This window comes from Miscanthus floridulus, chromosome 5, assembly GCF_019320115.1.
Source record: "Miscanthus floridulus cultivar M001 chromosome 5, ASM1932011v1, whole genome shotgun sequence".
NCBI lineage: Eukaryota > Viridiplantae > Streptophyta > Magnoliopsida > Poales > Poaceae > Miscanthus > Miscanthus floridulus.
In genome coordinates, this window is record NC_089584.1 from 139,782,717 (window position 1) to 139,799,099 (window position 16,383).

Genomic DNA, 16,383 nt, shown 5'->3' on the forward strand with positions numbered 1-16,383 from the left:
CGCCTATGTGGTTAGTTTACGAACCATTTCCATAAGCGTTAAACTGGGGGCTCGGCTACGGCGTCGCGTCTCGTCTTTTAAGCCCTTTCCTCCGTGCCGCAGGTTGCTATTTTCAACTCCAGATCGTCGTAGCTCTAAACTTTCCAAGTTGCTGTGTTCTCCATGATTGTGACTAGAAAGTTTTGTATCACAATTAACATCGCAGAGGGGGTATCCAAATAGAGTGTTTCAATTTTAATTGTCGTGGACTGAATTTACTAGGGTAATTTGGTTGATACTATGACCAAATAATGAAAATAATATTGGGTTTTTATATCTTACATGATTTAAGAAGCTCACAAGCAACACAATGGATATCATTCTTCTTATTTCTTGGCGAGGAGCTAGTTAGAAGTGGAAACGACTATAATCGTGACATTGTTGACACTAGTGTGGTAGAGTAGCATGGATCTACCCCACCCTATAATACACCAGTTAGAATAAATTTACAGCCACACAATAAATGCCTGCTCCATAGTCATGACCTATGCTACATCCACACCCATGAATACACCCAAAAAATATATCACCATCAAAACAGATGCACTAGATTATCTCTTAGACATTCTCTCTCATTACTCATCCAAATCCGATGGCTCATGTTTAGTGTGTCTGTCCTCCATCGCCCTCCCGTGGACCTCCCAGTGCATGCGCCTACAGGTCAGGCTCGCATTGATTTCGGTTCACCTCTTTTCTTAAAAAAAAGAAACATGAACGCTAAGCTCGGGGCAGAGAACCTGGTCACGCCTCCCTCTCCTGCTCTCGGTCTGCCCGACGGCTAGGGTTCTGGCCGGCGGTGGCGCCATCAGGCTCGGGCTCCCTGTCTGGCCACGCTTCCATCTCCCACTCCAGTGCGGGACGGAATCCAAAGCACGCGGCAGCCGCATGGACGAGGAGGAGCGGGGGATGATGGGGTGCCTTTTCAGCTGCTTTCGTGCGTCCATGTCTGGTGGCGATGGAGGCGTGGCGAAGGGCGACGCTGCTACCCTGGCCGGCCGCTTCCATTGCTGCTTGTTCGGAGTAGATGCCTAAACGCCAGCGCCGAGGACTTCATCGTGAATCCCGCTCCTCACGCCCGCGCCGCCTCCACATCGGCGCCCCAAGTTCCGTCCATAACAGGTACCTTCCTCCACACACTAGCCCCATCCCCAAATCTAAATGTTTGATTCTGCTAGCTTGCATAGGCATACGGCTGCAGCTGCTGCGCAGTAGGTCAATCAGGACGAGATGCTGCCCCTCCTCCGCCAGGAGTCCCAAGCGAGATGAGCTGTTGCACCCATCCTCTAGGAATCCAATGGTATGTGCCCAGATCCATTCTCCAAGTACCATGCCTGCAGAGTCTGTCCTTGCTTTCAAATAAGAAATAAGTATATCTCCAATTGTTCTGTTACGGAGAGGAGAAACAACTTCTCATTTAGAGCACGAATGCACTACTGATGTGAAACAGTAATGCATATGAAATGCAGATTATGGACTTGTCGTTATCTCTTTATTCAACTTTTGTTATAGAGGCTCAACATGGTTTTAACAAGGTGGGTTCACATTTTTTATTTTTCCTTTTATTTGTTACTAGCTAGGTAGGAATATATATGTTTGAAAATTGGCCACTTGTAGTGTTTGATAAGTACTGAAGTAACTGGGGTCATGAATTTCTTATCTTCATTTTCCTGATATTGGAACCACCAATTGTTCTGTTTTTTTTGTTCCTGATCTGGATCTTCTTTTTGATGTTCTTTGCTATGATTGGAAAGAATCAAACACTGTCAAATTCCTGTAAAATGTCTTACCTGATGTCAAACTGCGTCCATAAAACGCAGGTAACATATGTGTGCTTAAAATGGACCACCACTGCATTTGGTAGTGAATTGTGTTGGAGCAAGGAACTACAAGTATTTTTTCTCCTTTTTCTAGTACAACTCAAACACTTAATGTGGCTTCCCTGTTCATGCTAGAGTGTTCCGTTTTTGAAGTTTTATTGTTTGGTATGTTCTTGTAGAAACCGTCACTATATTTGTACAGTTCCATAAATCTGACTTTATTTTTTTTAAATGTGGTCATGTGTTTTGACATGGAGCATTATTTTCTTGCCAAAACGTACATAGAACTGTGTTTATTCATCTCTTTAAGCTCTACACTCTGCTACTAGATAAGTTTATCAACCATTAACAAGCCGCCCTAAAGGTTGAGTCCAGGCCACAACTTAGAAAAAAAAAGAGACATGATTGTATTTTAATTTACCTTTTACCTCTCCTATGTGATGTTCTCAGTTTGCATGTTTAAATACCTTATTTCTTGTTATTTATTTCTCTTAAAGTTGATTTCCCTGTGTTATGTAGGTGTATATATTTGTTGAGACTGTGCTACATAGGTGTATACATTTTAAAGTTGATTTCGCTGTGTTATGTAGGTGTATACATTTTCCTATGTGATGTTCTCTGTTATGTGTGCATGTCACCTCCCTTTTACTACAAGTCATTCCGTGTGTCACTGCTGCTACTCACCACATGGATTGAACACGTAGACGTTATTATGAGTTATCACGACGCCAAGCTTGCTAAACGACGGGGTTCTCCGCTTCTGAAAGACAATAATTTGCCATGATTTCAAATCCTTTGCAAGAACACACATGTTTACCGGAAAGGATTACTTTGCTCTAGTACAAATTTCTTCGCACTGATGACTGGCCAGTAGTTGCTGTGAAATTATTACAAGTACCAGGCTACCAGCGACAGTGATAGTGTTCACTCAAAGTGAATAAGCCCCTGCCCCTGTTGCTAATGCAAAGGCACAGTGTCCTAAAGCTATGTTGAGTGCAGCCGAAGAAAGAAGAAAAAAACAGGATGGACCAGGCCTTCTGGTACAAGCGTATATGCACGCATATACGGATGGGCCTTTTTGTTGGGCCAGCTAAGAACCTTTCGGAATCTACTGCTTTGATTGACGACGACGAAGGAAAAAAAAAACAAACAAAAGACGGGAGCACCAGGAAGCTGGCGAATTTTCTGAATCCCGGCCCGCATAGCGAGCTTCTCCTCCTCCTCTTCTCTTTTTGCCCCTTTATCTTTTTCCAGGTTTTTACCAGGCCCTCTGCTCCTTCTGATTAAAAGCGTGTTTGCTGCTGCCTCTCCTTTGGGTTAAGTTAGGCTTTTGATGTAAGCTAGCTTAGGGACAGTGCAGATGTCCGCCGTCCCGGCTGAATTGACGCGTCAAGATCTGCTTTTTATATCCATGCCTGCATGCGGCAAAGCTTCATCCTTCTGGGCGTTCCCTGCTTCTTCCTCTGCTCATCAGACGAGACAGTGGAACTGTGGAAGTCGACGCTGTAATTAATCGCAAGTCGTCTGGGTCATGGAATGCAGCACAGGTTCACCGCCAAGCCAACCATAGAAGAGAATTCTGAAGCGAATTCAGTTGACTTCGAAGCCTTTTCACAGTGTATTCTATCATCTCTCGCTCTTCCAGTTGTGATGATTTTACTGTATAAATTCTGTAGTACTCCCTTCCTCCGGTCGGAAATTTACGCCGGTTTTGCCCTGCACGAAGTACAAAATTTGGTCGGAAACCACAGCCCTGTTTGCTTGAGCTACTTTTCAGCAATAGAATAGTATTTTTCTCTCATAATATTTTAGCATAAGTATCAGCATAAGCTAAATTTCAATATAAGCGAACAGGGTGAGCAACTAGCAGTACTAGTATTTACCTGTACAAAAAAAAATCTTGGGTGTCATACGGACTACAGAGAATTGAAGTGCAGGGAGGTGGTTTTGCGTGAAACTCCGGGCAGAACGTACGAGCGGACATTTGGGACCACGGCTCAGTCGGCTCCGCATGCATTGTCTCTGTAGTCCTGCAGACATGCAATGCTTGGTTTGTTGCTTTCCAAGTTTGAAAAAAAAACTATGGGTGGCCCGTGGCCTACTCCTACGTTCACCTCACGAACGTAAGCATTTGTAGCCTAATAATCCACACCTCCCCCATAATTAATCATTGCTTATATCATTGTTGCCATTTTTTCTGAACGCGATTACTGGCATTGGTCATCTCGGTTAATTTATCCTAAAAATCTTAGAAATACTTATGTTTGTGGGCAGATGGAGTAGAGAGAGCGGAACAATCTAATGCAAGGATCGTGTAAGATGTGGAATAATAAGAATGTAGTGTAAAAATAGGAGATATTGACGTATGGGCTGAAAATTGCTAGGTCTTGGCTGTGTTTTATGGGGCTAGAATCACTTAGCACGGTTGGATTTTTTGGATTGTGCGGGGGATACAGGGGGCCAAGGACTTCGCAGAGCAAAGTCACGGTGTCTTGCTCTGCCGGAGGCTGCAGCTCATCATAGTCAACCAGAAACTTATTAGGAGAGTAGAGCCTATAGAGGGGAAGCATCCAATATTCCCAATTCCGTATTAAACTCGTTCTACGTACGCCTACAAAGTACATATACGTATAATTTAAGGCTGCTACAACGGCGCCCGCCAGCCCGTCAGCCGCCGCTGCTGACCACGTCGACGTACGCGTACTTTTGCGCACATTCTTCGCCGTGTAGTAGTATCGTCTCCACAGCCCACAGGTCGAGCAGCGGCGGCTACTTGCTGCGGCGGTCTGGCCGTTGACCTCGAACCGATGAGACCCCGACGGCGAGTTGGCGATTTGCTCGCGCGCGCGCGAGCACATTTGCACATGCATGCACGGCGCTGGCCACGCTGTCATCTCGTTTCCCCGCGCTATATATACGCCCTCCTTCGTCGATCGTGACACGCAACGACACGGATCACAAGTGCTGCAGGCTACGTAGACACACCACACTGAGCGCTGCCTAGCTACAACCTAGCCGATAGTCCAAAGACATCATATCGATCGATCCGACGATGGCCGCAAGGAAAGAGGTGATCAGCATCGCACTGGCGATCGCGCTTCTGGTCGCGGCGGCCGAGGCTGGGACGTGCAACGTCGACGCTGGCGCGGTGATGCACCATTGCAAGTCCGCCTGCTCGAGCTGGTGGTGGGGTGGCGGGGCAACGCCAAGCCAGGGCTGCTGCAACGCCCTGAGATACGCCGACTTCGGTTGCGTCTGCCGCAACTACTGGGGTACGCTCAGGAGCACGCCCTACGCCGGCTGCGCCATGGCCATCCCTTCCAGGTGCAACATCCGGGGCGCGCCCAGCTCGTGCTAGTCTCGCTGCTGCTAGCTACGGAGGCATGCACACCGAGCGAGCGAGCTCACCTAGCATGCATGAATGCAAACCAGCAGCTTCGACTCCGGTCAAGATCGACAAAATTTGGCTCGACTCTCAATCCGTAGCCAAACTGATGATTGTGTTAATAATTTGGACGTCCGTTATTTTTTTCATTCCTTCATTAAATTGTGTACGTGCGAGTTGATTCTTCGTTTTGAGTTGTCGTTGGTCTGATCTGATGCTGGCCCTGCCGGCCGGCGGACGGTCCATTGTGTCTGACTGTCTGTACGAATGCTGTTCATAATTTCAGTCTCTATGCATGGAAGAAATGACATAAACTCGATCTGTGGGTCTACGTTGACACGTTGTGAAACTGAACCATACAATACAATCTACTTAATCGCATGTCTGTGCCATGAAATGCAACACAGTTCCAATCTTGTGTAGTACTTCCTCCATCCAAAAAAAAGGAATGCTATTCTAGAATGTTGTCAAGTCAAACCATCTTAAATCAAACCAACTTTATAAAAAAGTGTCAATATTTATAATACTAAATAGCTATTATTATATTCATCATAAAATATACACTGCTACAGAAAATCTTTTGCACAACGTTTCCATTTGGGCCTCAGAGGGGGGCGGACTTTTAAACTGCCTCGGTTAATGCCTAGGATTAACCGAGGCGGTCACTTTTTATTAACCGAGGCGGTCACAGTCAACCATCTCTGAAAATCTATTAACCGAGGCGGGCAATCTAACGTGACCGCCTCGGTTAATATTTATTAACCGTGGCGGTCATCCTAATGCAACCGTCTCGATTAATACATTAACCGAGGTGGTCACATTATAAGGTCTGCCTCGGTAAATAGTGGCCTAGCTCCCAGCCCCGGCAAAGTCCATTTCTATTATTCTACCGGGCACATATATAACCAAGACATAGGGTTCGTTGCTCATTCTCGCCAAGCATCTCTCCCAGCCGCACCCGCTCATCCACTTCTCTTTCCACTTCCTCCCCCCGTAACGCGCGCGGCGCTCCCTCTCTCTCTCTCTCTCTCCACACATGCTCAACTCTATAAACATGTTCACATACATTCTACTTCTAATGAACACCTCCAGAAGACCGAGCCGACAAATCTCGGTATTGAACTATTGATAAAGTCACCAACAAATTTGGGTAGCTAACTACTCTTATTTAAGTGTACACTTCTTTTTACTTGTTGCTGAGTTCCCCAACATTTTGTATTCTCTGATCTAATAGGTTCATATTCACTCTCATAAGCAAGGTAACATCTCCTTTGTTATGTCCGAACTGATAGAATTTTAAATTGCTTACGTAGATTTTTTAGCCTTGTTATTTACCTTTTCTTCTCAAAACCCAATATCTTTGCCACATGTATTTTGTTTTGACTGCTTAATTGTAGCACGAGAGGAGAAATAGATTTTTTAGCCTTGTTATTTATCTTTTCTTCTCAAAACCCAATATCTTTGCCACATGTATTTGGTTTTGACTGCTTAATTGCAGGACGAGAGGAGAAAGAGTTGGCGAGTCCAAGCAGTCGCAGTTGCTCCTGACAGGTTCGAGAGCCGAAAGTCTACCAGAAACAGAAAAGTGGAGGTTTGCCCTCTCAACGACCCTACTTGAATTATAATTTCAGGTAGATGTAAACATGATTTTCAAGTTTCAATTTACATGAATTGATGGTGAGACACTATACACACAACACTATGCACGAGCTATGCAAATTAACAAGAGTCATACAAGCGTGGAACAATGTGCTGATGATCAGGGGCACAAGGGTAGCACATGTTCAGGCCTTCTTAACACATTTGGCGTCCGATATCTGCCGATGCTCGTCCGCGGCAGGAGGCATCCTACCGCGGCGCGTTCTTGCCGCAATCGACATCCGTGTCCTTGTCCTGGCGGTAGCCCAAGTACCCCTGGATCTCGCCCTGGTAGATGTAGATCAGGTAGTAATAGTCCTTCCCTTCCCTGATGATCCTGATACCCCTGGTAAGGGAGATGCAGGACCTGCCTGTGCCTGAGCGGCTGAACTGTTGCTCGACAGCTATAGCATGAGGCCATTGCCAATTGGCAACATCGGAACTTGGGAACAGATCGATGAGATCAGTCCTGCACGACGAAGATGTCCTTCCAAGACTTGGAGCCCTCCGGCGCGTAGAACGCTGCGACGTCCGCTCCCCACCTGTCGTTGAACAGCTTGCGCCACAGTTCATCGTCGGAGGTCAACGCCCTCCATTTCCTGCAAACTGAGCTAGCCAGGAGCAGCATACATCGTCACAGTTATTGGTATGCGTAACTCACGAGAACGAACGAGAGATCGCTACCGTTCGTTCTAGTACATGCTATCTGCACTGCTGGTAGTATCAACTACTGTATGAGCTAGCTATCACTCGATGCAACGCCTGGAACGTTTTCAGGCTTCAGCAGCATGTACACAACACAACACAACACAACACAGGATATATATATACGACCGATCCTATTTGGGAATCTAAGATTAGACTTGGAAGAAGTATACAGAGATACACAATCAAAATCTGAATTGTCAAAGGAAACCAAACACCATGATTTGTTAGTTATGGGGCCGTCTTAAATTGGACATTAAGAATTCAGACCACGGGAAGTTCAGAATTGCAGAGAAACTAAAATTGCGCTTCCAATTCCATATTGGAATGCGACGGTTTTGAGGAGGCGTCAAACCTTGGGGAGCAGAGGCGAGGGACCGGTGATCCAGGAGGTGGAAGATCTCGAGGCAAAGCTCTCTAGGCAACCCTTCCACGTCTGATGTCTCCTCGAGGCTGGCTTTCCCGGTCCCGAATTCTCACACTCACCAAGAAGCTCTGGCGGAGACCCGAAAGCCCTGTTTCTCTTCTACCATGCGACTGCTCGGCCTCGGCGTTCTAGAATCCGGAGCTGAAGGTAAAGAGCTCGAGGGGTCGACGAGTGGAGATGAGAGAAGGGGATGAGAACATGCGGCTTTGTCTGTCTACACCGGCGTGCCTGAGAGTAACATGGCGAATGCTCACAACTGACACATCGGTCCCATGGCAGTTCAGTCCAGCGCTTCATGGTCGGCCGGTCTCTTGTCAGAGATCCTGTTCGTTGGTTGGTTTTTGGCCTTATAACCCTGGCTGGTGCTGGTTTGTTGTGAGAGAAACACTGTTGACTGGTTGATAAGCCCTGGCTAAAACAAACAAGTGAATAGGCTAAGAGAGTGGGTGCATGCGCGTCTGCACAGGTGACAGGTCCGTGCGTCACAAGAGACATGAGCGGCGCTGGATTTTTTTTACAACAACAACTTTTAATATATAACGTTAACGCACGTTACACCAGTGTGGGAAAAGAATTTATAGATTACAGAGCACATATGAGAGAAAGCTACTGCTGAACTGCTTCTGAAGGCTTGCGTGATGCTTCTGTCGAGGGCGCGGGCCCCTCAGGGCCATAGGGCCCACGAGATGTGGCTATGATAGAAGCATCAAGGGTCCTCGTTCTCGTACTTCGATAGCATAGTCGGCGCTCCCCTCGACTGTCTGATCGGCCTGTGTTCTCGAGGATAATTAGCCTTGAGCCCTAGATAGAATGGATGCTTCACCGGGCTCAAGAGAATGGGTCCAAGCCATTAGTGTCAAATCTGAGGACCAGCATCAACTGTCGTTGGCGGTCAACCCGAACACTGATTGCTGCTTTACCACTTTCATATCCACAGAAAAACAGAAAAGCAGATTGACAAAGATGAAAGACTTGTCGTGCCTGTTGAACACACCCGGCGTCGGAACCATGAGCATGCTCTGCATGCTTGACACGACATTCAAATTGGAACATGGCATATATTACCATGGGAGGTCGGAGGAGTACAACACTCGCTCTTGCATGTAGAAACATTGCCTTGGCAGGCCCCAAAGCACAGGTCGTGCCGTCGTGGGCTCGTGCATGATGCACAGGTTCGCGCGGCACCACCTCATGGACCACTCGAAGGAAGAGGCTCAGGATTGGCCACGTAGATAGGCTGCACACCACATCAGAAGTGCAACCGTCCTCTCCCATCCACATTTGAACCTAGCCACTTCTAGGAGCGCCTCGCACGGTGGCAACGGGGCTGCCACCAAGCATGTCGTTGTCGCCGGGGAAGAGGGCCAAGGAACTAGCACCCTGCTGCACCAGCACCAGACAATTCCTACGTACGCCTCTGTCATGACGAGATGCAGTGCCCACTCGGGTGGTGCGCCATCGCCAAGGTCATGTTTGTCCTCCTCGCCCTTTCTTGGTGATGCCCTGACCTCCCCACCATCATTGCCCCTAGCCGCGAGCATAGCCTGGATGCCGTAGATCCGGATGGAAATCCAGCAGTCTAGGTTGCGCAGTAGGCTCGGACACAGGGATGACTGAAAGCTCTAGTTTGGTTTTTGTGAATTGATGAAACCCTAAGTGCTAACCTAGTTTATCAAAAGTGATTATAAGATAGGTAGCACTAGTCTAAGTGGTGGAGCAAATGAAGATCATGACATGATGATGGTGATGCCATGGTAATGATCAAGTGCTTGGACTTAAAAAGAAGAAAGAGAAAAACAAAAGGCTCAAGGCAAAGGTATAAATGGTAAGAGTTATTTTGTTTCGGTAATTAAGACACTTAGTGAGTGTGATCACATTTAGGTTCGATAGCCGTACTATTATGAGGGGTGAAACTCATATCAAAATGCGGTTATCAAAGTGCCACTAGATGCTCTAATTCATTGCATATGCATTTAGGATTTAGTGGAGTGCTAACACCCTTGAAAATATTTGTGAAATTATGCTAACACACATGTGCACAAGGCGATACACTTGGTGGTTGGCACATTTGAGTAATGGTTAGAAACTTCACCGGCGCCCTATATAAAAAAGACAGAGGTCACTATGAGTGACTGGACGCTGGTCTCGGTTGGACCGGCGTGTCTGGTCAATGGCAGCTTAGGGCACGCTGTTTCGGTCTCATGACAGGACGCTGGCGCAAAAACTAACCAAACGCTTAGGGCCTAAGTCCGGTCAGTCTGACATATGATGACATTGAGTGACCGGACGCTGGGTGTATCCGATCGAGCATGACCGGACGCATCCGGTCATGATTTCTCGCTTCTAGATGCTTACTAGAAACGACCGGACGTTGAGGTCCAATGTCCGGTCACTTCACAACAGCGCGTCCGGTCATTACTTAACCGTTGGGATCAGGCGCTCAATATTTAAAGAAAAGGAACACGTGGCATGCATCGCATGATCGGACGCTGGGGTCCTGCGTCCGGTCGATATGACCAGAGCGTCCGATCGCCCCGTGTTTAGTGTAGTGAGTAGCCTAATGGCTCTATTTCATGGGAGCTTCTATTTAAGCCCCATGGCCAGCTCAAGCTCACTCTCTTGGCCATTTGCATTGACATAGCAACCTTGTAAGCTTAGCCAAAGCCCTCCCACTCATCTCCATCATTGATTTATCATCTTTGTGAGATTGGGAGAGAATCCAAGTGCATTGCTTAAGTGATTGCATCTAGAGGCACTTGGTGTTCATGTTTTTGCTGCGGGGTTCGCTTGTTGCTCTTGGTGGTTGTCACCACCTAGACGCCTTGAAGCAGCAGAGGAGGATTGACACGAGTTGGTGAATGTTCGTGGCCATCTTCGGTGATTGTGAGGGGATTTGTACCTTCCTCGGTGGAGCGCCAAAAGGTAACTCTAGTGGATTGCTCGTGTCATTGAGTTACCTCACTTGTAGGTAGGTTCTTGCGGTGTCCAATTGTGTGGACGAGGTTCGTGCAACACCTCTTAGCCACCGAACCACCAAGTGTTGGTCGACACAACGGAGACGTAGCATGTTGGCAAGCACGTGAACCTCAGGAGAAAATTGGTTGTCTCTTGCCCTTTGGTATTCTCTCGATGATTCATAAAGTATTCATCTCATGATTGGTTCACTCCTCTATGTGGCTGTATTATCACCTCACTTACTCATTTATATTCCCGTAAACTAGCTATATCAAGCTCTTTAGTGTAGCTAGATTTGAGAGCTTGCTTTGTGAATTAAGTTCATCTAGTGGAGCTCTTTAGTGTAGCAATTATGAGAGCTCTTAGTGATTAGTGACCTAGTGGATTTTGTGCCTAGTGATCATAACAACTAGAATTATTGGATAGGTGGCTTGCAACTCTTGTAGAGCTAGAGCAAGTTTGCATTTTGCCATTTGTTATACTAATCAAATTGCTCTAGTTGATTTATAGATTTTAAATAGGCTATTCACCCCCCTCTAGCCATATTAGGACCTTTCAAGTGGTATCAGAGCCATGGTCACTGTGTGATTAAAGGCTTAGAAACCTCGGTGTCAAATTATGGCTCAAGTTATGTTCAACCATGTGGGGGGCAAACCACTATTCTTTGATGGCACATGCTATGATTATTGGAAGAGAAAGATAAGGATGTATCTTGGTTCAATCAATGATCAAGTATGGGAGGTGACCAATAATGACTATGCTATCATTGATCCCGACAATCCCACCAACCAAGACAAGACCAACAAGTAATGCAATACAATGGCTCTCAACACCATATACAATGCCATTGATTCCAAGGTGTTTGAGCAAATCAAGGATTGTGAAAGAACTACTGAGGTGTGGAGGAGATTGGAGGAAACATATGAGGGCACACCGGCGGTGAAAAGTGCTAAGTTGTACATCCTCAAGGATAAGTTGACAAGCTTCAAGATGAAGGATGATGAGAGCATTCCGGAAATGTTCCATCGGTTGCAAGTGATTGTAAATGACTTGAAGGCTTTGGGAGAGAAGATCAAGGATGATGATGTATCTCATCGGTTCTTGATGTGCCTACCTCCAAGATTTGAGATGTTGAGATTGATTATCATAAGAGGAGGATTGAAGGAGATTACCTCTAACCAAGTACTAGGTGATGTCATGACACAAGAGATATACCGTGTGGAAAGGGAAGGGGTTGACAAGGATGACAAGAAGGAAGAAGAAGACAAGAAGAAGAGTGTAGCATTCAAGGCTAGCTCATCATCTAAGAATAAGGGCATGTCCAAGAAAGTATCAAGTGATGATGATGATCTTAGTGACATTGATGATGGGGCCATAGCTCTATTTGTGCGCAAGATGGGCAAATTCATGAAGAAGAAGGGATATGGTGCAAGAAAGAGAAGAGATCACACCAAAAGCAAAGAATATATGAGAAGATGCTACAATTCCAAGAGCCCTGATCATGTTGTAGCGAATTGTCCCTACAATTGTGACAATGATGAGGATGAGAAGAAGAAGCACAAGAAGGACAAGAAAAAAAGAAGGATAAGAAGGAGAAAAAGATGACCTTCCAAAAGAAGAAGAAGGGTGGAGGCTATGTGGTCACTTGGGATAGTGATGACTCTAGTGATGATGGCAAGAAATCTATCAAGAAAGCACTAGTAAGCATCGTCATCAATAACAAGGCCTCCATCTTCGACACTTCATCAACAAGCCTCATGGCAAAGATATAATGTGAGTGATGATGATGAATGTGAAAGTGATGCTTGTAGGAGTGATGATGATGAAGAAGAGTACTCCAAGGAGGAGCTCATGGACATGTGTGAGCAAGTGCACACTTGCTTTGAGATGAAGAGAAAAGAGTGCAAAGAATTGAACAAGAAAGTCAAATTTCTTGAGCAAACTCTTAATGAGCTCAATGCCACTCATGAGAGGCTAAAGGAAGCCCATGAGAAGCTTGACAAAGCTCACTCTAAACTTGAAAAAGCTCACTCCTCTCTCATTGAGCAAGTCAAGAAGGAGGAGACTAAGAAGGAGCAAGTGATCGTGTCTTGTGATGTGGGACTAACATGTGATCTTATTGATGAAACTTTTTATAAGCCCATTGTAGTTGCTCCCACTAACACTTCTTGTAGCACTACTACTTCTACTTTACCTTTGAGTGATGGTCTCACTTGTGATGCTTCACTAATGGTGGAAAATGAGACTCTCAAGAAGGAGGTGAATGAGCTCACTCGTGCCTTAGGCAATGCCTATGGTGGAGATGCCCGCTTGCTAAAGTGCTTGGGTAGCCAAAGGTTTTCTCTCAACAAATAGGGATTAGGCTATATCCCCAAGAAAGGCAAGGCAGCCTTTATCACTCCCAAAGTTAGCTTTGTGAAGGGCAATGGCCTGTTTTGCAATAGATGCAGGCAAGTTGGGAACATAGAGCAATATTGCAAGACTAACAAGAACAAACTACCTAATGTATCCTCAATTAAATTTGATTCTTGTTACATGCTTGTTAAGGGTGCAAATGGTGTGAAGGCTAAATTCATTAGTACACCAATTGTGGGGCCAAAGAAGAAGGCCATTTGGGTACCAAAGACTTTGGTAACTAACCTTCAAGGGCCCAAGCAAGTTTGGGTACCTAAAAAGAATTGATCTTCTTTTGTAGATCAATTATAAAGCCAAAGGAAGGCATTGGGTGCTTGATAGTGGGTGCACACATCACATGACCGGTGATCCAAGAATGTTCAATTCAATCAATGAAAACAAGAGCAATGGGATTGATAGTATCACATTTGGTGACAATGGCAAAGGCAAGGTCAAAGGGCTTGGTAAGATTGCAATATCCAATGACTTGAGTATCTCCAATGTGTTACTAGTAGAGAGCTTGAACTTTAATCTATTATTGGTAGCTCAATTGTGTGATCTTAGTTTCAAGTGCATATTTGGTGTGGATGATGTAGAGATCATAAGTGTAGATGGCTCTAACTTGATTTTCAAAGTATTTAGATATGAGAATCTATACTTGGTTGATTTCAATGCCCCGTGTTGAATTAACCAGTTCATACCAAGGATCACATCTATATCTTGATTCTTTAATATTAGCATATTGGTAGGGAACTCATAACCTCCCAAATCAATGGGTACATGCTGAACTACCTCCCTTGTACAGATTCATCCCCTGGGCGACTGTATATGATAGGGCTCTTTTGTTTCCCCAATAGCTATCCCATGCTTCACAACAAATGTACGATTGATGAATGTATGAGATGCACCAGAATCAAATATGGTAATTGCAGGATGCTTAGCAATGGGAAACATACCCATCATTACTGGTTCTTCTTCTAGAATAGATTCCACTTGAGTATAGAAGACCCTTCTAGTTTTCTTCTCAGCCTGGCCCTTCTAATTGTTCTGAGCATTACCCTTGTACTGATTCTGAACTTGAGTAATAGGGGCTTTGGGTGCATCAGGATTGTTCTTCCTAGGATACGGACATTCTCGGGAAAAGTGTCTGGGTTTACCACAATTATAGCATGGAAAATTGTGATTCTAAGGAGTAGCATTGCGGTTTGCATTATTTGTATTATTTTGCTGCTGCGGTGCTTGATGAGTATAAGGCGTATTAGTTACAGGGCGAATGAAGATTTACTGCCTACTTTGGCATTGTTGTGGGCGGAATGGCGTACGCCCATGATTCTGAGGATGGTATACTATCTTCTGACGCTTGCCACTTGATGATCCGGAAGCAGATATTTTCTTTTTCTTTGCCTCCTTGTGTCGGCGGTAATTCTCCTCTGAAGCGATAGCAATGTTGATTGTCTCGTGATAAGTTGCGTTACCACAAGTTGCCATCATGGTCTGAAGTTTAGTGTTCAGGCCTCTAAGAAAATAATTCTTCTTCTTCCTATCAGTATTCACATACTCTATAGCATACTGCGATAGGTGATTGAAGCGCCCAACATAATGCATCACCGGGTGCTCCCCTTGCTTAAGAGCCAAGCACTCTTCTAACTTCATGGTCATTACACCATCTAGAATATAGTGTGCCCTGAAGGCATCCTTGAACTCCCTCCAGTTGATTTGGTGACCAGTGGGCTGTACTGCTACCAAATTTGCCCACCAGGCACCAGTAGCTCCTCAGAGTTGCTATGCCGCAAACCTTGGTTTCTGAATCTCGGTACAGTGAATCAGCTCGAACTTTTGCTCTATTGTCCTAAGCCAATTGTCAGCTTCTAAAGGTTCTTCTGCTTTAGAGAACATAGGCGGACGGGTGTCAGTAACATCAACATAGGTTGACTCGTCATTTCCATTATTACGATGGCCACGGTTAGGGTATGGTGCCTGCTGTTTCTGTGCCAATTCCCTTAACAGCCTAGCATTCTCTGCCGTTGCGTTGACGAGTGCAGCGATGGCATTCGCCATAGTCGAAGGCATTGGTGGAGGATTTGGGCACTCATCATCGTCATGCGAGCCACTAGCACTAGTTTGGGTGATAGGACGAGGCATCTGTTAGAGAAACATGTTTACTTACATTATTCTTTATCGAAAGCATTTAAACGGTTTCTTGCTACAAAGGGTTACTTATTTAAATTACATGTCTTGTATCCCACAAGACAACCCTGGTTTACTAGGAAAGCAGTAAAGGAACTATTACTACTCCCAGCTCTCAGTCTTCGGCATCTGTGCCCATATCGGATGAAACCTCATCTTCATCTGAGAAGTACACTAACTCCTCAGGATCCTCCTCCTCTTCTTCATTCTCGACTTCTCCTGGATCTACAATCATTTCTTCATCTATAACTTCACCATCCCCATGAGGAGGATGAAGTTGAGCGTACAGCATGTGGACATTCTCATGAAGAATGGCATTGTCCATCTCCAGGTCTTCTACATAAAATTCCAACTCATGGACGTATTCATTGGCCGCATCCTCTCATGTCCAGGCTTCATTCCGCAGCTCCATGGTCATGGTGATGCCCCTTTGCATTTCCGCTAGCTCTTCTTGATCTTTGGCATGAGCTCGACGAAGAGTGTTGAGCTCCTTGTTGAGGTTCTCGATGTTGGTAGGAATGCTTGAAGATCCTTCATCTCCTAGGTTCTTGGCACTTCCTTCACCAAGCTCATGGTTTCTTGGTGCCAACTGGTGACGAGGGACTCCATGAGGTCCCATGGACTTATGTGCGGTTACCTTGGTCTTTGCCATAGCCTGTAGAATTTAGGGTAGGACTATAAGAATAGCTTGAGGATAATGGAGGTTAGCAAGAATAGGATTGACATTTCTTACCCAACCATTATTAAGGGGAATTATTATGCAAGGTGCTCAAGCATGATGCATGAATCGATCTTACAAATCTAGGTACAAAAGATTTATATAATCATAAGTACTA

The 16,383-nt window shown here is 45.5% G+C and overlaps 1 protein-coding gene and 1 pseudogene across 1 annotated transcript; one reads left to right on the top strand and one right to left on the bottom strand.

The window, feature by feature from the left end:
- The first annotated feature begins 4,908 nt into the window (after nucleotides 1-4,908).
- LOC136455482 (putative lipid-transfer protein DIR1) lies at nucleotides 4,909-5,214 on the top strand. The gene has a single exon (XM_066455491.1). It carries the CDS (start codon nucleotides 4,909-4,911, stop codon nucleotides 5,212-5,214), a length of 306 nt encoding a protein of 101 aa, XP_066311588.1.
- A 1,786-nt stretch (nucleotides 5,215-7,000) lies between these two features.
- LOC136455483 (uncharacterized) lies at nucleotides 7,001-15,418 on the bottom strand (annotated as a pseudogene).
- Nucleotides 15,419-16,383: the final 965 nt, after the last annotated feature.